We start from the raw sequence: 22127 nt of genomic DNA on the forward strand, positions 1-22127 counted from the left end.
GATGTGAGCCCATAGAAAGCTCCCGGTCGGCTTGTATTTGTATAAATAACTGCTGGGAGAACATGCCCCATGTTTGAATAAAACAAGCCCTTACAACAATATGTCACATATCTATAACAAACAGTTGCTGTGTAACAGGAAGAAAATAGCAAATTCCCTGGCGGCTTGTATTTGGATAAATAACCGCCGGGAGAACATGCCCCATGTTTGAATAAAACAAGCCCTTACAACGATATGTCACATATCTATAACAAACAGTTGCTGTGCAACAGGAAGAATATAGCAAACTCCCGGTCGGCATGTAGGAATCATACCACCGCCGAGAGTGTGTTGCTAAGTGAAAAATATGTGACACGGCAGATTTAATATATTTGCTGTCTGTATACTTTCCTATAAGAAAAAGAGAATGCATACCTGTAAAGAGCCCATATAATATACAAAGGGCTGCTCAATTAGAAAGTGAGAGGCCAAGTTCTTCTTCTATTTTCTAATCCCAGAAACAAAAATAGGACTTACCTCAAAAGCTGCCGACAGCAAAGGCAGCACCCAGGTGTGTGAAACCCTACTGCTCACATGGACCTGGAGGATACAAGAAAAATACTGAGCAAAAGACCCTCAGATTTTTTCCCAGATAGGGCAGCAACAGTATATGGGAGGCTCAGTGAGAATTATGTCCCACAAGTTCCCATTGCTTTAAAGCCACCAAATGCTTCTCTTTTTACTGAAGAGACTGATCTGGTCTAGGCTACACCCCAGAACAAAGTAGCACACTTTGGCACTACTTTAAAAAATAATAAACGATTGAAAACACCTCACTTTACCTCTTCCTATCACTAACACAGGCAAAGAGAATGACTAGAGTGGGAGGGAAGGGAGGAGCTATATATACAGCTCTGCTGTGGTGCTCTTTGCCTCCTCCTGCTAACCAGGAGGTGATATCCCACAAGTAAGGATGAAATCCGTGGACGCATCTTATCTTGTAAAAGAAAAACGCTAGAAGCGTGGATTTGAAGGAAACATTGAAACTGCCACTGCAGAACTATTAGCCAAAACCGTACACTAAGTTACAGGAAGGCTTCTTAGTTGACCAAAAAGTCAGCCAAAATGCCCGGTGGGCTAGGCTAGAAAGTCTAATAAGACAAGGCATTGCTTTAAATGGACAATAGAACCTCCAACTTCTTATCCATTTATCCTTAAGAGAGCAGCTACCCACATAGGGATCGAAGTTCTGAGTCATAGTAGAAAAAAAACTCCCTTCTTCTCAGGGCACCGTGCATTATAATGAAGTCAGTGACAGGAAAGTCCATTAAAGGGCGGGAGACAGGGAGATGGTATCCATAGCTTCTCCTATCCCTGTGACAATATCCCAGGCACGTCCGGAAACACCTCCTCATAGGATGGAACATCATTGAAAATTATAAAGTTCACAAAACTTTCAAAGGTTGACAACGACAAGGGATCGATGTCGTCTAAGTAGCCAAAACCTCCTTTAAAACTATATGAGGTGATCAAGCATACAGCTGAATGATATGATTTCAGCGACAGATGAAGGAATTAAACTGTCCAAATCTGAGAATTCACCCTCAGAAACCTACCGGCAAAACTCCTCACCATAGTAGTAAAATATGGAGCAGAAACCTAACAATCTGAGATATAACAAATCCTCTTGCATATTTCCTGAAATAAAGAAAAACATACAAAACCGCAGATATCGCAGAGAATATCTGAGCTGCAAAATCTAAAAGCAAACATACTCCTCCTGGAGATTTAGAGGAACTGCAGGGCACTGCATGGGATGCCAAAAGGCTTGGGACATAAAAGGAGATCGCTGTGATATTGCCTAAACAGCATCATCCTGGGAAACATAAGGCTCATATTGAATAGTACCCTCAAAAGTTCAACTGACAAGGTGGTACAAAAACATCTAAAAATGTCTCACGTTCTTAGAGGAAAAAACTGCAGAAAAGAAAAACTTTATTTCTATAAAAAAAAATGATAAAATCTTAAATTTTTAAAATATTCTATAATATTTAAAATATAACATATAATTAAAAAAAACATTTATAATATATAACTCCATTCAGAAGATAGTATAAAGCAGTATGCTCCTCATTCTATCTTTATTTGTAAAAGAAAACAAATCAACATATCATCAAACCCTATGTCTGTATCACAGTAGAAAAACTAGCAAGTGATATATACAACATCTGTATGTTTGAAGGAGCATACTGAAACAAGTTTCATGCTACCAAGGTTGACAAGTACTAGAGAATTGCTATAGTCTGCCTTTTTAAACACAGAAATAGGAGAGATTCTACTATATTCCCAAAGGTAACTAGATTAGGAAATCCTGCATATTATATAGTATCTGTATGCTTTAACAATTGAAGTAGACAGAATAACAACTCTGTTCCCATCTCATTCTGGAGAACAAGGCAGAGTTAAAATATAAATAAAAAGAGAGAAGCGCTCACCTGGAAACGAACAATAGCATAATAGCTTGTTCTATGGCTAGTTACCACCCTAGAAGCAGCCTCTTTTTGCTCAATATGTGCCTTTCACAGAGAAAAACTTTCCTGTAGCATATCAGTCTGTTCCTGACTTAACAGTACAGTCCAGCCCTGAAATAACAGGCAATCCCTCTCTAAACGAGAGAAACGGCAAAACCACAGACGTCCGTTTCGGCCTATTGTGGGCCTCGTCAGTGAGGTGCAGCCATATCCTTCTAGGCACACTGAGCAAGGGGTCCACGTCTGGATTCCCGCATCACACTTAGGGAGACTTCCCTAAGTGTCATAATTTGCATAAATAAAGAGAGAAGTGCTCAACATGGGAACGAACAATAGCATAATAGCTTGTTCTATGGCTAGTTACCACCCTAGAGGCTGCTTCTTGGGTGGTAACTAGCCATAGAACAAGCTATTATGCTATTGTTCGTTTCCAGGTTCAGCGCTTCTCTATTTTTATTTATGCAAATTATGGCATTTTGGGAAGTCTTCCTAAGTGTGATGCGGGAATCCAGATGTGGACCCGTTGCTCAGTGTGCCTAGAGGGATATGGCTGCACCTCACTGACAAGGCCCACAATAGGCCGAATCGTACGTCTGGGATTTTTCTGTTTTTCTCGTTCAGAGAGGGATTGCCTGGTATTTCGGGGCTGGACTGTACTGTGAAGTCAGGATCAGACTGGTATGCTTCAGGAAAGTTCTTCTCTGTGAAAGGCACATGTTGAGCAACAAGAGGCTGCTTCTTGGGTGGTAACTAGCCATAGAACAAGCTATTATGCTATTATTCGTTTCCAGGTTGAGCGCTTCTCTCTTTTTATTTATGCAAATTATGACATTTTGGGAAGTCTCCCTTAGTGTGATGCGGGAATCCAGACGTGGACCCGTTGCTCAGTGTGCCTAGAGGGATATGGCTGCACCTCACTGACGAGGCCCACAATAGGCCGAAATGTACGTCTGGGGTTTTCCTGTTTCTCTTGTTCAGAGAGGTGCTCTTTGCCTCCTCCTGCTGGCCAGGAGTGATATTCCCAACAGTAATTGATGATGATCCGTAGACTCACTGTGTCATTAGAAAGAAATGTATTAGCATGGTCTTGAAGGGTAAGCGGGAGTTATATGCAAGGGAGAGGAGATAAGAGAATAAGGAGGAGGTTGTGTGTGTAACAGACAGCGGGTGAAGAGGGCGCTGTGCATGAGGGAGAAATAAGAGGATGCAAAGCAGACTGTGAAATGATGGGGTGAAGAGGAAGATGTGTGAGAGGGTGCTGTTTGTGAGGGATAGAGCAATAAGTGTGAAGGGGAAGCTGTGTGAGAGTATGAGGAGGGTAGTGAAGTTGAGGAGCTGGCTGAGTTTGAGGAGGGAGGGCTAAAGGGATGAACATAAGATGGTGCGCAAGAGTTAGCTAGATTAAAAGGGTGACCAGGGTGTGAAGGAAAGGTTGTGGAAAAGATGAGTTACAGGTTACCAGGGATTTCTCTAAGTGAGAGTGATATTAGATGGTGCAGATTATACTATATATCATACTGCACCTATTTACTACATGCATAACAGAATATGACACATATATATATATATATATATATATATATATATTTCATTTCTCATAGTATTTCTTAAAAAAAAAAATGTATGCTGATCAGATAGTTTACTTCACTACATGTCCTGTAGTCTCACATTTGAAATCCCACTAGGCCAATTTAAGAAGCTGGACATGTTTGCCACCAGTAATGCACACAATAAGTGGGTGGGGGGGGGGGGAAGGAACCATGTAAAAACATAGAGTTTACTAGAGAACTACAAAGGCTGCCAGTGTGAAGGATAGAAATATACATGAGTTATTGTTAAAAGCTAATAAAGTGCTTAATGAATACAGCATGACTACTACTGTAAAATACCATTAAAAAAAACAAACACTCACTAACATACAACTCCTGCCCAACACTATTTGTGTAAGGGCCATATAAGAGATAAAATGAAATTATCAAATTTGTCATTTTATTACTATCGATGCCGCAAAGCTGTGTGTTCTAACCCCAGCAAAGGAATTAAAAAGTACCATTGGGGACCAGCTGAGTACTGCTTGTCGATAGTGAAAAATCAGAGGTGCTAGTCGCACAAACCAGGGACATTTCATTCTATCACTATAATGACCCTTAAACGGTTCAGCAACTAGGAAAATAAAAATCAGTACTAGTAGAAAACAACTTATTCAGGCAATAAGATCCTTTTATTCTTTAGATTTAATCTTCCTTGCACAGGACCAACCTTGATATGCTCCAGTACTGCTGTGGCTACATTTGTATGTAGATCTATAAGCCTCTTCTTCTCCAGAAGCTCAGGTAGAGAGCTAAAAGGAAAAAAGAAATAAATTAAATCCACAAGAGAGGAAAATGTACAAAAAAACCTGTAAAAATTATATATCCACATGAAACAACTGATATGTTGCAACTATCTACCCAGCTCGTTCAACATTACTAGAAAACCAAATGTTTTGTATAATAAATTAAGCCCTGCTGGACCTAGACAACCATATCTTCAACAAGACCTTCATTGCCATCTGCCTAAATAGACACAACACTGTTTTTCAGAATTCGAATCTTATATAATATGAGCACTTGCCAACAGAACCATATTATTTAACACACCCAACAAGTGTGAAAAACATAATTTATGCTTACCTGATAAATTATTTTCTTGATGGAGTCCACAAAATTCCTTACTGTCATGAATTCATCATCTGGCCACCAGGAGAAGGCAAAGACGGCCTAAAGTAAAAACTTTAATATCCCTCCTACTTCCGGATTCCTTCTAGTATTTTGTATAGCCAAGAATAGGAGGCAGTAGTAAAAAGGATAGTAGGGTAAGTAGGTGCAATGTAGAACTGCCGCCATTAACAAAACTGGGTGGGGTAGTGGGAACTCACCACCAAGAAAGAAAGGAATTTATCAGGTAAGCATTAAATTATGTTTTCTTTCAAATGGTGATGAGAGTCCACAAAATCCCTTACTGTTGGGAATACCCAAGTTGTGGAGTCAACTAAAAAACACAGAAAAGGGATCCCCTCTGTGTTCTGCCAATTACTTTTTGTTTTTTTCTTATAAAGAAATCTATAAAGAAAAAAAAAAAGAAGCAGGAAGAAAAAGAAAAAAAAAAAGATGATTATTTCACTAATCTAATCAAGCAAAACATTCTTTACTATTCCATGAACTACTGCTAAAGGACCTACCTACCTGCCAAAACAGCCGAGACAAATACATAAAAAAAAGATGACTAAGTAACTCTACAAATAAGATCTACTGATGTCCCCTTCTTGAACCCAAGAAGTAGATACAAAGTTGAATGAGCTGAAATACGTCTGATCCGTATAATGAAAAAAGTCCTGTTTATATTGAAATTTGCTATTATATTTTTAATTTTTTCAAATAAAGAAATATAAAAAGAAAGAAACAAAAAAGAAGCAAAAAGAAAAAAAAAGATCTAATCTAACAAAATATTCTTAAAGGGACACTGAACCCAATTTTTTTCTTTCACGATTCAGATAGAGCATGACATTTTAAGCAACTTTCTAATTTACTCCTTTTATCAATTTTTCATCGTTCTCTTGCTATCTTTATTTTAAAGGCAGAAATGTAGATCTTAGCAGCCAGCCCATTTTAGGTCCAGCACCATGGATAGGGCTTGCTTATTGGAGGATTACATTTACCCACCAATAAGCAAGCATAACCCAGGTTCTCAACCAAAAATGGGCCGGATGCTATGCATCATATTCCTGCTTTTTAAATAAAGATAGCAAGAGAACAAAGAAAAAACAGAATTTATGTTTACCTGATAAATTACTTTCTCCAACGGTGTGTCCGGTCCACGGCGTCATCCTTACTTGTGGGATATTCTCTTCCCCAACAGGAAATGGCAAAGAGCCCAGCAAAGCTGGTCACATGATCCCTCCTAGGCTCCGCCTACCCCAGTCATTCGACCGACGTTAAGGAGGAATATTTGCATAGGAGAAACCATATGGTACCGTGGTGACTGTAGTTAAAGAAAATAAATTATCAGACCTGATTAAAAAAACCAGGGCGGGCCGTGGACCGGACACACCGTTGGAGAAAGTAATTTATCAGGTAAACATAAATTCTGTTTTCTCCAACATAGGTGTGTCCGGTCCACGGCGTCATCCTTACTTGTGGGAACCAATACCAAAGCTTTAGGACACGGATGAAGGGAGGGAGCAAATCAGGTCACCTAAATGGAAGGCACCACGGCTTGCAAAACCTTTCTCCCAAAAATAGCCTCAGAAGAAGCAAAAGTATCAAACTTGTAAAATTTGGTAAAAGTGTGCAGTGAAGACCAAGTCGCTGCCCTACATATCTGATCAACAGAAGCCTCGTTCTTGAAGGCCCATGTGGAAGCCACAGCCCTAGTGGAATGAGCTGTGATTCTTTCGGGAGGCTGCCGTCCGGCAGTCTCGTAAGCCAATCTGATGATGCTTTTAATCCAAAAAGAGAGAGAGGTAGAAGTTGCTTTTTGACCTCTCCTTTTACCGGAATAAACAACAAACAAGGAAGATGTTTGTCTAAAATCCTTTGTAGCATCTAAATAGAATTTTAGAGCGCGAACAACATCCAAATTGTGCAACAAACGTTCCTTCTTTGAAACTGGTTTCGGACACAGAGAAGGTACGATAATCTCCTGGTTAATGTTTTTGTTAGAAACAACTTTTGGAAGAAAACCAGGTTTAGTACGTAAAACCACCTTATCTGCATGGAACACCAGATAAGGAGGAGAACACTGCAGAGCAGATAATTCTGAAACTCTTCTAGCAGAAGAAATTGCAACCAAAAACAAAACTTTCCAAGATAATAACTTAATATCAACGGAATGTAAGGGTTCAAACGGAACCCCCTGAAGAACTGAAAGAACTAAATTGAGACTCCAAGGAGGAGTCAAAGGTTTGTAAACAGGCTTAATTCTAACCAGAGCCTGAACAAAGGCTTGAACATCTGGCACAGCGGCCAGCTTTTTGTGAAGTAACACAGACAAGGCAGAAATCTGTCCCTTCAGGGAACTTGCAGATAATCCTTTTTCCAATCCTTCTTGAAGGAAGGATAGAATCCTAGGAATCTTAACCTTGTCCCAAGGGAATCCTTTAGATTCACACCAACAGATATATTTTTTCCAAATTTTGTGGTAAATCTTTCTAGTTACAGGCTTTCTGGCCTGAACAAGAGTATCGATAACAGAATCTGAGAACCCTCGCTTCGATAAGATCAAGCGTTCAATCTCCAAGCAGTCAGCTGGAGTGAAACCAGATTCGGATGTTCGAACGGACCCTGAACAAGAAGGACTCGTCTCAAAGGTAGCTTCCAAGGTGGAGCCGATGACATATTCACCAGATCTGCATACCAAGTCCTGCGTGGCCACGCAGGAGCTATCAAGATCACCGACGCCCTCTCCTGATTGATCCTGGCTACCAGCCTGGGGATGAGAGGAAACGGCGGGAACACATAAGCTAGTTTGAAGGTCCAAGGTGCTACTAGTGCATCCACTAGAGCCGCCTTGGGATCCCTGGATCTGGACCCGTAGCAAGGAACTTTGAAGTTCTGACGAGAGGCCATCAGATCCATGTCTGGAATGCCCCACAGCTGAGTGACTTGGGCAAAGATTTCCGGATGGAGTTCCCACTCCCCCGGATGCAATGTCTGACGACTCAGAAAATCCGCTTCCCAATTTTCCACTCCTGGGATGTGGATAGCAGACAGGTGGCAGGAGTGAGACTCCGCCCATAGAATGATTTTGGTCACTTCTTCCATCGCCAGGGAACTCCTTGTTCCCCCCTGATGGTTGATGTACGCAACAGTTGTCATGTTGTCTGATTGAAACCGTATGAACTTGGCCCTCGCTAGCTGAGGCCAAGCCTTGAGAGCATTGAATATCGCTATCAGTTCCAGAATATTTATCGGTAGAAGAGATTCTTCCCGAGACCAAAGACCCTGAGCTTTCAGGGATCCCCAGACCGCGCCCCAGCCCATCAGACTGGCTTTGGTCGTGACAATGACCCACTCTGGTCTGCGGAATGTCATCCCTCGTGACAGGTTGTCCAGGGACAGCCACCAACGGAGTGAGTCTCTGGTCCTCTGATTTACTTGTATCTTTGGAGACAAGTCTGTATAGTCCCCATTCCACTGACTGAGCATGCACAGTTGTAATGGTCTTAGATGAATGCGCGCAAAAGGAACTATGTCCATTGCCGCTACCATCAACCCGATCACTTCCATGCACTGAGCTATGGAAGGAAGAGGAACGGAATGAAGTATCCGACAAGAGTCTAGAAGTTTTGTTTTTCTGGCCTCTGTCAGAAAAATCCTCATTTCTAAGGAGTCTATTATTGTTCCCAAGAAGGGAACCCTTGTTGACGGAGATAGAGAACTCTTTTCCACGTTCACTTTCCATCCGTGAGATCTGAGAAAGGCCAGGACAATGTCCGTGTGAGCCTTTGCTTGAGGAAGGGACGACGCTTGAATCAGAATGTCGTCCAAGTAAGGTACTACAGCAATGCCCCTTGGTCTTAGCACAGCTAGAAGGGACCCTAGTACCTTTGTGAAAATCCTTGGAGCAGTGGCTAATCCGAAAGGAAGCGCCACGAACTGGTAATGTTTGTCCAGGAATGCGAACCTCAGGAACCGATGATGTTCCTTGTGGATAGGAATATGTAGATACGCATCCTTTAAATCCACCGTGGTCATGAATTGACCTTCCTGGATGGAAGGAAGAATAGTTCGAATGGTTTCCATCTTGAACGATGGAACCTTGAGAAACTTGTTTAAGATCTTGAGATCTGGTCTGAACGTTCCCTCTGTTTTGGGAACTATAAACAGATTGGAGTAGAACCCCATCCCTTGTTCTCTTAATGGAACAGGATGAATCACTCCCATTTTTAACAGGTCTTCTACACAATGTAAGAATGCCTGTCTTTTTATGTGGTCTGAAGACAACTGAGACCTGTGGAACCTCCCCCTTGGGGGAAGTCCCTTGAATTCCAGAAGATAACCTTGGGAGACTATTTCTAGCGCCCAAGGATCCAGAACATCTCTTGCCCAAGCCTGAGCGAAGAGAGAGAGTCTGCCCCCCACCAGATCCGGTCCCGGAACGGGGGCCAACATTTCATGCTGTCTTGGTAGCAGTGGCAGGTTTCTTGGCCTGCTTTCCCTTGTTCCAGCCTTGCATTGGTCTCCAGGCTGGCTTGGCTTGAGAAGCATTACCCTCTTGCTTAGAGGACGTAGCACTTTGGGCTGGTCCGTTTCTACGAAAGGGACGAAAATTAGGTTTATTTTTTGCCTTGAAAGGCCGATCCTGAGGAAGGGCGTGGCCCTTACCCCCAGTGATATCAGAGATAATCTCTTTCAAGTCAGGGCCAAACAGCGTTTTCCCCTTGAAAGGAATGTTAAGTAGCTTGTTCTTGGAAGACGCATCAGCCGACCAAGATTTCAACCAAAGCGCTCTGCGCGCCACAATAGCAAACCCAGAATTCTTAGCCGCTAACCTAGCCAATTGCAAAGTGGCGTCTAGGGTGAAAGAATTAGCCAATTTGAGAGCATTGATTCTGTCCATAATCTCCTCAAAAGGAGGAGAATCACTATCGACCGCCTTTATCAGCTCATCGAACCAGAAACATGCGGCTGTAGCGACAGGGACAATACATGAAATTGGTTGTAGAAGGTAACCCTGCTGAACAAACATCTTTTTAAGCAAACCTTCTAATTTTTTATCCATAGGATCTTTGAAAGCACAACTATCCTCTATGGGTATAGTGGTGCGTTTGTTTAAAGTGGAAACCGCTCCCTCGACCTTGGGGACTGTCTGCCATAAGTCCTTTCTGGGGTCGACCATAGGAAACAATTTTTTAAATATGGGGGGAGGGACGAAAGGAATACCGGGCCTTTCCCATTCTTTATTAACAATGTCCGCCACCCGCTTGGGTATAGGAAAAGCTTCTGGGAGCCCCGGCACCTCTAGGAACTTGTCCATTTTACATAGTTTCTCTGGGATGACCAACTTGTCACAATCATCCAGAGTGGATAATACCTCCTTAAGCAGAATGCGGAGATGTTCCAACTTAAATTTAAATGCAATCACATCAGGTTCAGCTTGTTGAGAAATGTTCCCTGAATCAGTAATTTCTCCCTCAGACAAAACCTCCCTGGCCCCATCAGACTGGGTTAGGGGCCCTTCAGAAATATCATTATCAGCGTCGTCATGCTCTTCAGTATCTAAAACAGAGCAGTCGCGCTTACGCTGATAAGTGTTCATTTTGGCTAAAATGTTTTTGACAGAATTATCCATTACAGCCGTTAATTGTTGCATAGTAAGGAGTATTGGCGCGCTAGATGTACTAGGGGCCTCCTGAGTGGGCAAGACTCGTGTAGACGAAGGAGGGAATGATGCAGTACCATGCTTACTCCCCTCACTTGAGGAATCATCTTGGGCATCATTGTCATTGTCACATAAATCACATTTATTTAAATGAATAGGAATTCTGGCTTCCCCACATTCAGAACACAGTCTATCTGGTAGTTCAGACATGTTAAACAGGCATAAACTTGATAACAAAGTACAAAAAACGTTTTAAAATAAAACCGTTACTGTCACTTTAAATTTTAAACTGAACACACTTTATTACTGCAATTGCGAAAAAACATGAAGGAATTGTTCAAAATTCACCAAATTTTCACCACAGTGTCTTAAAGCCTTAAAAGTATTGCACACCAAATTTGGAAGCTTTAACCCTTAAAATAACGGAACCGGAGCCGTTTTGAACTTTAACCCCTTTACAGTCCCTGGTATCTGCTTTGCTGAGACCCAACCAAGCCCCAAGGGGAATACGATACCAAATGACGCCTTCAGAAAGTCTTTTCTAAGTAACAGAGCTCCTCTCACATGCGACTGCATGCCATGCCTCTCAAAAACAAGTGCGCAACACCGGCGCGAAAATGAGGCTCTGCCTATGCTTTGGGAAAGCCCCTAAAGAATGAGGTGTCTAAAACAGTGCCTGCCGATATTATTATATCAAAATACCCAGATAAAATGATTCCTCAAGGCTAAATATGTGTTAATAATGAATCGATTTAGCCCAGAAAAAGTCTACAGTCTTAATAAGCCCTATTTTGAAGCCCTTATTTACGATCGTAATAAACATGGCTTACCGGATCCCATAGGGAAAATGACAGCTTCCAGCATTACATCGTCTTGTTAGAATGTGTCATACCTCAAGCAGCAAGAGACTGCTCACTGTTCCCCCAACTGAAGTTAATTGCTCTCAACAGTCCTGTGTGGAACAGCCATGGATTTTAGTGACGGTTGCTAAAATCATTTTCCTCATACAAACAGAAATCTTCATCTCTTTTCTGTTTCTGAGTAAATAGTACATACCAGCACTATTTCAAAATAACAAACTCTTGATTGAATAATAAAAAACTACAGTTAAACACTAAAAAACTCTAAGCCATCTCCGTGGAGATGTTGCCTGTACAACGGCAAAGAGAATGACTGGGGTAGGCGGAGCCTAGGAGGGATCATGTGACCAGCTTTGCTGGGCTCTTTGCCATTTCCTGTTGGGGAAGAGAATATCCCACAAGTAAGGATGACGCCGTGGACCGGACACACCTATGTTGGAGAAATTGATAATAGGAGTAAATTAGAAAGTTGCTTAAAACTGCATTCTTTATCTGAATCATGAAAGAAAAAAATTTGGGTTTAGTGTCCCTTTAACTATTCCATGATATAAAAAAAAATGTTTAAGTTTACATAGTAACCTCCAAGTAAGCTCTGAGAATGACATGCCTCTAACATGGAGCTACAGAAATGGAAGTTGTCTTCTGACCCCTAAGTTCACCTGACAACAAAAACAAATAAACTGGAAGACTGTCAAAGTCTTATAGCAGCCAGTAGACACAATTGTAAGGACCAGTTCTACCTCCAGAGAGATCATAATCATTTTGACAAAGATTACGAATTAGGACAAAGGTTCAAATGGGTGAGGTTGACCAACTCATTAGAACCAAAATCAAAATCCATGGAGAACGGGGCTTGACAACAGGACAGATTCTAACCAAAACCTGAACAAAATTCAGGGACTCTGGGAGACCAGTAAGCTGCTTGAGTTTCTTGAATGAAATCGTGAGCACCACTAGTTCAAAGGGACATTCCGGTCAAAATATAAATGCAAACAGATGAATTACATCTTTGACTAGAAACATATTTGCAATATACGTGTATTGGCAAAAATGCTTCTAGTAAAATGAGAAGCACAGCTAGATATTGTCAGTGTATCCGCATTTTAAGTACTGCAGCTGCTCAGAGCACCAGTGGGGCTTGTGTTATATCAGCTATCAACAAATTAAGTAATTTCATGAAGGTACAAGCACTTTAGGCTTTCAGAGCAAGTGAAGTGTTTAAAATGCTGGTGTACGCTGCATACTTAATTACACTTTTGAAACAGCTATAGCTTTTACTAGAAGCATTTTTGCTAATACATGTATATTGCAAAAGTGTTTCTATTAAAAACTGAAATGCATTCATGTTGATTTCAATTTTGGCTGGAATGTCCCTTTAACCTGCTCCTAAGCTAGGCAAAGAAAATACTGGGAGGGATCAGGAAGTAGGAGGGATATTAAAGGTCCACTAAACCCAAAATCTTTCTTTCATGATTCAGATAGAGAATTCAAATTTAAACAACATTACAATTTACTGCTATTATTTATTTTGCTTAATTTTTTAGATATCCTTAGTTGAAGAAAAAGCAATTAACATGGTGAGCCAATCACACGAGGCTTCTATGTGCAGCAACCATTCAGCAGCTACTGAGCATATCTAGATATGCTTTTCAGCAAATAATATCAAGAGAATAAAACAAATTAGATAATATAAGTAAATTAGAAAGTTGTTTAAAATTTATGCTTACCTGATAAATTTATTTCTCTTGTGGTATATCCAGTCCACGGGTTCATCCATTACTTGTGGGATATTCTCCTTCCCAACAGGAAGTTGCAAGAGGACACCCACAGCAGAGCTGTCTATATAGCTCCTCCCCTAACTGCCACCCCCAGTCATTCGACCGAAGACAAGCAAGAAAAAAGGAGAAACTATAGGGTGCAGTGGTGACTGTAGTTTAAAAATAAAAAACACCTGCCTTAAAATGACAGGGCGGGCCGTGGACTGGATACACAAGAGAAATAAATTTATCAGGTAAGCATAAATTTTGTTTTCTCTTGTAAAGGTGTATCCAGTCCACGGGTTCATCCATTACTTGTGGGATACCAATACCAAAGCTTTAGGACACGAATGAAGGGAGGGACAAGGCAGGAACTTAAACGGAAGGCACCACTGCCTGTAAGACCTTTCTCCCAAAAATAGCCTCCGAAGAAGCAAAAGTATCGAATTTGTAGAATTTAGAAAAAGTGTGAAGCGAAGACCAAGTCGCCGCCTTACAAATCTGTTCAACAGAGGCCTCATTTTTAAAAGCCCATGTGGAAGCCACCGTTCTAGTGGAATGAGCTGTAATTCTTTCAGGAGGCTGCTGGCCAGCAATCTCATAAGCTAAGCGGATTATGCTTCTCAGCCAAAAAGAAAGAGAAGTTGCCGAAGCCTTTTGGCCTCTCCTCTGTCCAGAGTAGACAGCAAACAAAGCAGATGTTTGCCGAAAATCCTTCGTAGCTTGTAAATAAAACTTTAAAGCACGAACCACATCAAGATTGTGTAAAAGACGTTCCTTCTTTGAGGAAGGATTAGGACATAATGAAGGAACAACAATCTCCTGATTGATGTTCTTATTAGATACTACCTTAGGAAGAAACCTAGGTTTGGTACTCAAAACTACCTTATCTGCATGGAAAATCAGATAAGGGGAATCACACTGTAAAGCAGATAACTCCGAAACTCTTCGAGCCGAGGAGATAGCTACTAGAAACAGAACTTTCCAAGATAAAAGTTTAATATCTATGGAATGCAAAGGTTCAAACGGAACCCCTTGAAGAACCTTACGAACTAAATTTAAACTCAATGGCGGAGCAACAGGTTTAAACACAGGCTTAATTCTAACTAAAGCCTGACAAAACGCCTGAACGTCTGGAACCTCAGCCAGACGTTTGTGCAAAAGAATAGACAGAGCAGAAATCTGTCCCTTTAAGGAACTAGCAGACAATCCTTTCTCCAATCCCTCTTGGAGAAAGGATAAGATTCTAGGAATCCTGACTTTACTACATGAGTAACCCTTGGATTCACACCAATGAAGATATTTACACCATATCTTATGATAGATTTTCCTGGTGACAGGCTTTCGAGCCTGAATTAAGGTATCAATGACCGACTCGGAAAAACCACGCTTTGATAGAATCAAGCATTCAATCTCCAAGCAGTCAGACGCAGAGAAATTAGATTTGGATGTTTGAAATGACCTTGAAGTAGAAGGTCCTGCCTCAGCGGCAGAGTCCATGGTGGAAAGGATGACATGTCCACCAGATCTGCATACCAAGTCCTGCGTGGCCACGCAGGAGCTATCAAAATCACTGAAGCTCTCTCCTGCTTGATCTTGGCAATCAGACGAGGGAGCAGAGGAAACGGTGGAAACACATAAGCCAGGCTGAAGGACCAGGGTGCTGCTAGAGCATCTATCAGCGCTGCTTTGGGATCCCTGGACCTGGACCCGTCCCACTCCCCCGGATGAAAAGTCTGCCGACTTAAGAAATCCGCCTCCCAGTTCTCTACTCCTGGAATATGGATAGCTGAGAGATAGCAAGAGTGAACCTCTGCCCATGGAATTATCTTTGAAACCTCCAACATCGCCAGGGGGCTCTTTGTACCCCCTGATGGTTGATATAGGCTACAGTCGTGATGTTGTCTGACTGAAATTTGATGAACCTGACAGCAGCTAGCTGAGGCCAAGCCTGAAGAGCATTGCATATCGCTCTTAGTTCCAGAATGTTTATTGGAAGGAGGGATTCCTCCTGAGTCCACGAACCCTGAGCCTTCAGAGAGCTCCAGACTGCACCCCAGCCCAGAAGGCTGGCATCTGTCGTCACTATAGTCCATTCTGGCCTGCGGAAGCTCATTCCCCTGGACAGATGGACCCGAGATAGCCACCAGAGAAGAGAATCTCTGGTCTCTTGATCCAGATTTAGCAGAGGGGACAAATCTGTGTAATCCCCATTCCACTGATTGAGCATGCAAAGTTGCAGTGGTCTGACATGTAGGCGGGCAAACTGAACTATGTCCATTGCCGTTACCATTAAGCTGATTAGTTCCATACACTGAGCCACTGACGGCTGAGAAGTGGAATAAAGAGCACGGCAGGAAGTTAGAAGCTTTGACAACCTGACCTCTGTCAGAAAAATCTTCATTTCTACTGAATCTATCAGAGTTCCTAGGAAGGAAACTCTTGTGAGAGGGGAGAGAGAACTCTTTTCTTCGTTCACCTTCCACCCATGAGACCTCAGGAATGCCAGAACAATGTCCGTATGGGACTTGGTGATTTGAAAATTCGACGCCTGTATCAGAATGTCGTCTAGGAGCCACCGCTATGCCTCGTGGCCTTAGAACCGCCAGTAGGGACCCTAGAACCTTCGTAAAGATTCTTGGTGCCGTGGCTAATCCGAAGGGAAGAGCCACAAACTGGTAATGCATGTCTAGGAAGGCAAACCTGAGAAACCGATGATGATCTCTGTGTATCGGAAAAGCATCCTTTAAGTCCACGGTAGTCATATATTGACCCTCCTGGATCATAGGTAGGATGGTTCGAATAGTCTCCATATTGAAGGATGGGAGCCTGAGAAATTTGTTTAGGATTTTGAGATCCAAGATTGGTCTGAAAGTTCCCTCTTTTTTGATTTGAATAGAATCCTTGCCCCTGTTCCTCCCTTGGAACTGGGTGGATCACTCCCATGACCAGAAGGTCTTGAACACAACATAAGAATGCCTCTCTCTTTATCTGGATTGCAGATAATTGTGAGAGATGAAATCTCCCTTTTGGAGATGAGGCTTTGAAATCCAGAAGATATCCCTGGGAAACAATCTCCAGAGCCCAGGGATCCTGGACGTCTCTTGCCCAAGCCTGGGCGAAGAGAGAAAGTCTGCCCCCAACTAGATCCGGTCCCGGATCGGGGGCTACTCCTTCATGCTGTTTTAGAGGCAGCAGCAGGTTTTTTTGGCCTGCTTTCCTTTGCTCCAAGCCTGGTTAGGTCTCCAGACTGGCTTGGACTGGGCAAAATTTCCTTCTTGTTTTGCAGTAGAGGAAGTTGAAGCTGCACCAATCTTGAAGTTTCGAAAGGAACGAAAATTAGTCTGTTTGGTCCTGAGTTTGTTGGACCTTTTCCTCCAGTAATATCAGAAATGATCTCCTTCAGTCCAGGCCCGAATAGGGTCTGCCCTTTGAAGGGGATGTTGAGAAGCTTAGACTTTGAAGTAACGTCAGCTGACCAGGATTTAAGCCATAGCACCCTACGCGCCTGAATGGCAAAACCTGAATTCTTAGCCGTTAGCTTTGTTAAATGAAAAACGGCGTCACAAATAAATGAATTGGCTAACTTAAGAGCTTTAAGCCTGTCTAGGATATCATCCAATGGGGTCTCCACCTGTAGAGCCTCTTCAAGAGACTCGAACCAGAAAGCCGCTGCAGCAGTGACTGGGGCAATGCATGCAAGAGGCTGCAGAATAAAACCTTGTTGTATAAAGATTTTCTTAAGGAAACCCTCTAATTTTTTATCCATTGGATCTAGGAAAGCACAACTGTCCTCGACGGGGATAGTTGTACGCTTAGCTAGGGTAGAGACTGCTCCCTCCCCCTTAGGGACCGTCTGCCACGAGTCCCGTGTAGCGGCATCTATGAGAAACATCTTTTAAAAAGCAGGAGGGGGAGAGAACGGTACACCTGGTCTATCCCATTCCTTCGTAATAATTTCTGAAAACCTCTTAGGGATTGGAAAAACATCAGTGTAAACAGGCACTGCAAAGTATTTGTCCATTTTACACAATTTCTCTGGGACTACAATGGTGTCACAGTCATCCAGAGTTGCTAAAACCTCCCTGAGCAACAAGCGGAGGTGTTCAAGCTTAAATTTAAATGCTGTCATTTCAGAGTCAGACTGAAGTAACGCCTTCCCTGAATCAGAAATGTCACCCACAGATAGAAGCTCTCCTGCTTCGGCTTCTGTACATTGTGAGGGTATATCAGACATAGCTACTAAAGCGTCAGAAAGCTCTGTATTTGTTCTAGCCCCAGAGCTGCCTCGCTTTCCTTGCAACCCTGGCAGTTTGGACAATACCTCTGTGAGGGTATGATTCATAACTGTCGCCATGTCTTGTAAGGTAAACGCACTGGACGCGCCAGATGTACTTGGCGTCACTTGCGCGGGAGATATAGGTTCTGACACATTGGGAGAGCTAGGTGGCTTAACCTCCCTTTTTTCAGTCTGAGAAACCTCTGGTGATAAATCTTTAAAACCCATAATATAGTCTTTATAACTTATAGAAAGGTCAGTGCATTTGGTACACATTCTAAGAGGGGGTTCCACAATGGCTTCAAAACATAATGAACAAGGAGTTTCCTCTATGTCAGACATGTTTAACAGACTAGTAATGAGACCAGCAAGCTTGGAAAACACTTTAATAAATGTGAAAAAGCAATTAAACAAAAACGGTACTGTGCCTTTAAGAGAAAAAAACTACCACATAAACTGCAAAACAGTATTAAAAAGTAGTAAACTCTAAGAAAATGTTTACAGTGTGTATAAGAGACTAAAGCAGCATTGCACCCACTTGCAAATGGATGATTAACCCCTTATGCCCCAAACCGGATTAGAAAAACGGTAAAACCGTTAAAAAACAGTCAAACACACTGCCACGGCTCTGCTGTGGCTCCTACCTGCCCTTAAACACGATTTTTGCAGGATAAAAACATAATTTATGTAAGAACTTAGCTGATAAATTCATTTCTTTCATATTAGCAAGAGTCTATGAGCTAGTGACGTATGGGATATAAATTCCTACCAGGAGGGGCAAAGTTTCCCAAACCTCAAAATGCCTATAAATACACCCCTCACCACACCCACAATTCAGTTTAACGAATAGCCAAGAAGTGGGGTGATAAGAAAGGAGCAAAAGCATCAAAAATAAGGAATTGGAATAATTGTGCTTTATACAAAAAAATCATAACCACCACAAAAAGGGTGGGCCTCATGGACTTTTGCTAATATGAAAGAAATGAATTTATCAGGTAAGTTCTTACATAAATTATGTTTTCTTTCATGTAATTAGCAAGAGTCCATGAGCTAGTGACGTATGGGATAGCAGATACCCAAGATGTGGAACTTCCACGCAAGAGTCACGAGAGAGGGAGGGATAAAATAAAGACAGCCAATTCCGCTGAAAAAATAATGCACAACCCAAATCCAAAAAAATTGAAATAATAAGCAGAAGAATCAAACTGAAACAGCTGACTGAAGTACTTTTCTACCAAAAACTGCTTCTGAAAAAGAAAAAAAACATCAAAATGGTAGAATTTAGAAAAAGTATGCAAAGAAGACCAAGTTACTGCTTTGCAAATCTGATCAACAGAAGCTTCATTCCTAAAAGCCCAGGAAGTAGAAACTGACCTAGTAGAATGAGCCGTAATCCTTTGAGGCGGGGACTTACCCGACTCTACATAAGCATGATGAATCAAAGACTTTAACCAAGACGCCAAAGAAATGGCAGAAGCCTTCTGACCTTTCCTGGAATCAGAAAAGATAACAAATAGACTAGAAGTCTTTCTGAAATCTTTAGTAGCTTCAACATAATATTTCAAAGCTCTTACTACATCCAAAGAATGTAAAGATCTCTCCAGAGAATTCTTAGGATTAGGACACAATGAAGGGACAACAATTTCTCTACTAATGTTGTTAGAATTCACAACTTTAGGTAAAAATTTAAATGCAACACCGCCTTATCCTGATGAAAAATCAGAAAAGGAGATTCACAAGAAAGAGCAGATAACTCAGAAACTCTTCTAGCAGAAGAGATGGCCAAAAGGAACAAAACTTTCCAAGAAAGTAATTTAATATCCAGAGAATGCATAGGTTCAAACGGAGGAGCTTGTAAAGCCCTCAGAACCAAATTAAGACTCCAAGGAGGAGAGATTGACTTAATGACAGGCTTGATACGAACCAAAGCCTGTACAAAACAATGAATATCAGGATGATTAGCAATCTCTGTGTGAAAAAGAACAGAAAGAGCAGAGATTTGTCCTTTGAAGGAACTTGCAGACAAACCCTTATCCAAACCATCCTGAAGAAACTGTAAAATTCTAGGAATTCTAAAAGAATGCCAAGAGAATTTATGAGAAGAACACCAAGAAATGTAAGTCTTCCAGACTCGATAATAAATCTTCCTAGACACAGATTTACGAGCCTGTAACATAGTATTAATCACTAACGGAAGTGTCCAAGGTTGGCAACTGGCCATCCGAATGAGATCCGCATACCAAAACCTATGAGACTATGCTGGAGCCACCAGCAGTACAAACGAATGCTCCATTAGGATTTTGGAAATCACTTTTGGAAGAAGAACTAGAGGCGGAAAGATATAAGCAGGTTCATAATTCCAAGGAAGCGACAACGTGACCACTGCTTCCGCCTGAGGATCCCTGGATCTGGACAGATACCTGGGAAGTTTCTTGTTTAGATGAGAGGCCATCAGATCTATTTCTGGATGTCCCCAAATTTGAACAATCTGAAGAAATACCTCTGAGTGAAGAGACCATTCGCCCGGATGTAGCGTCTGGCGACCGAGATAATCTGCTTCCCAATTTTCTATACCTGGGATGTGAACCGCAGAGATTAGACAGGAGCTGGATTCCGCCCATACAAGTATCAGAGATACTTCTTTCATAGCCTGAGGACTGTGAGTCCCTCCTTGATGATTGACATACGCCACGGTTGTGACATTGTCTGTCTGAAAACAAATAAATGATTCTCTCTTCCGAAAAGGCCAGAACTAAAGAGCTCTGAAAATCGCACGGAGATCCAAAATGTTGATTGGTAATCTCGCCTCCTGAGATTCCCAAACCCCCTGCGCTGTCAGAGATCCCCATAAAGCTCCTCAACCTGAAAGACTCGCATCTGTTGAGATCACAGTCCAGGTTGGACAAACAAATGAGGCCCCTTGAATTAAACGATGGTGATCCAACCACCAAGTCAGAGAAGATCGAACATTGGGATTTAAGGATATTAATTGTGATATCTTTGTATAATACCTGCACCATTGGTTCAGCATATAAAACTGAAGAGGTCTCATGTGAAAACGAGCAAAAGGGATCGCGTCCGATGCAGCAGTCATGAGACCTAGAATTTCCATGCACAAAGCTACCGAAGGGAAAGATTGAGACTGAAGGTTTCGACAAGCTGAAACCAATTTCAGACGTCTCTTTTCTGTTAGAGACAAAGTCATGGACACTGAATCTATTTGGAAACCCAAAAAGGTTACCCTTGTCTGAGGAATCAAGGAACTCTTTGGTAAATTGATCCTCCAACCATGTCTTTGAAGAAACAACACAAGTTGATTCATATGAGATTCTGCAGAATGTAAAGACTGAGCAAGTACCAAGATATCGTCCAAATAAGGAAATACCGCAATACCCTGTTCTCTGATTACAGAGAGAAGGGCACCGAGAACCTTTGAAAAGATCCTTGGAGCTGTTGCTAGGCCAAACGGAAGAGCAACAAACTGGTAATGCTTGTCTAGAAAAGAGAATCTCAGGAACTGATAGTAATCTGGATGAATTGGAATATGAAGATATGCATCCTGTAAGTCTATTGTAGACATATAATGCCCTTGCTGAACAAAAGGCAGAATAGTCCTTTTAGTCACCATTTTGAATGTTGGAATCCTTACATAACGATTCAATATTTTTAGATCCAGAACTGGTCTGAAGGAATTCTCCTTCTTTGGTACAATGAACAGATTTGAATAAAACCCCAGACCCCGTTCCAGAACTGGAACTGGAACTGGCACAATTACCCCAGCCGACTCTAGGTTTGAAACACATTTACTGGGTTTACTGGAATGCGTGAGAGAAAAAATCTTCTCACAGGCGGCCTTACCTTGAAACCTATTCTGTACCCTTGTGAAACAATGTTCTGAATCCAAAGACTGTGAATCGAATTGATCCAAACATCTTTGAAAAATCGTAACCTGCCCCCTACCAGCTGTGCTGGAATGAGGGCCGCACCTTCATTTGGATTTGGGAGCTGGTTTTGACTTTATAAAAGGCTTGGATTTATTCCAGACTGGAGAAGGTTTCCAAACGGAAACTGTTCCTTTAGGGGAAGGGTCAGGCTTCTGTTCCTTATTCTGACGAAAGGAACGAAAACGATTAGCAGCCCTATATTTACCTTTAGATTTTTTGTCCTGAGGCAAAAAGGCTCCCTTCCCCCCAGTAACAGCTGAAATTACTGAATCCAACTGAGAACCAAATAATGTATTACCTTGGAAAGAAAGAGAAAGCAATGTTGACTTAGAAGTCATATCTGCATTCCAAGATTTAAGCCATAAAGCTCTTCTAGCTAAAATAGCTAAAAACATATACCTGACATCAATTCTAAT

General features: G+C 41.8%; 1 protein-coding gene across 1 annotated transcript in view; it reads right to left on the reverse strand.

Annotated features, from left to right (window-relative positions):
• SCFD1 (sec1 family domain containing 1) overlaps window positions 1-22127 on the reverse strand; it is a 393314-nt gene that overhangs the window by 208599 nt on the left and 162588 nt on the right. The window contains exon 14 of the mRNA XM_053697938.1: window positions 4770-4851. Coding sequence (XP_053553913.1) covers window positions 4770-4851 — 82 coding nt within the window. The remainder of the gene's footprint in view (window positions 1-4769; window positions 4852-22127) is intronic.

This window comes from Bombina bombina, chromosome 1 (assembly GCF_027579735.1).
Source record: "Bombina bombina isolate aBomBom1 chromosome 1, aBomBom1.pri, whole genome shotgun sequence".
In the NCBI taxonomy this organism is placed as follows: Eukaryota; Metazoa; Chordata; class Amphibia; order Anura; family Bombinatoridae; genus Bombina; species Bombina bombina.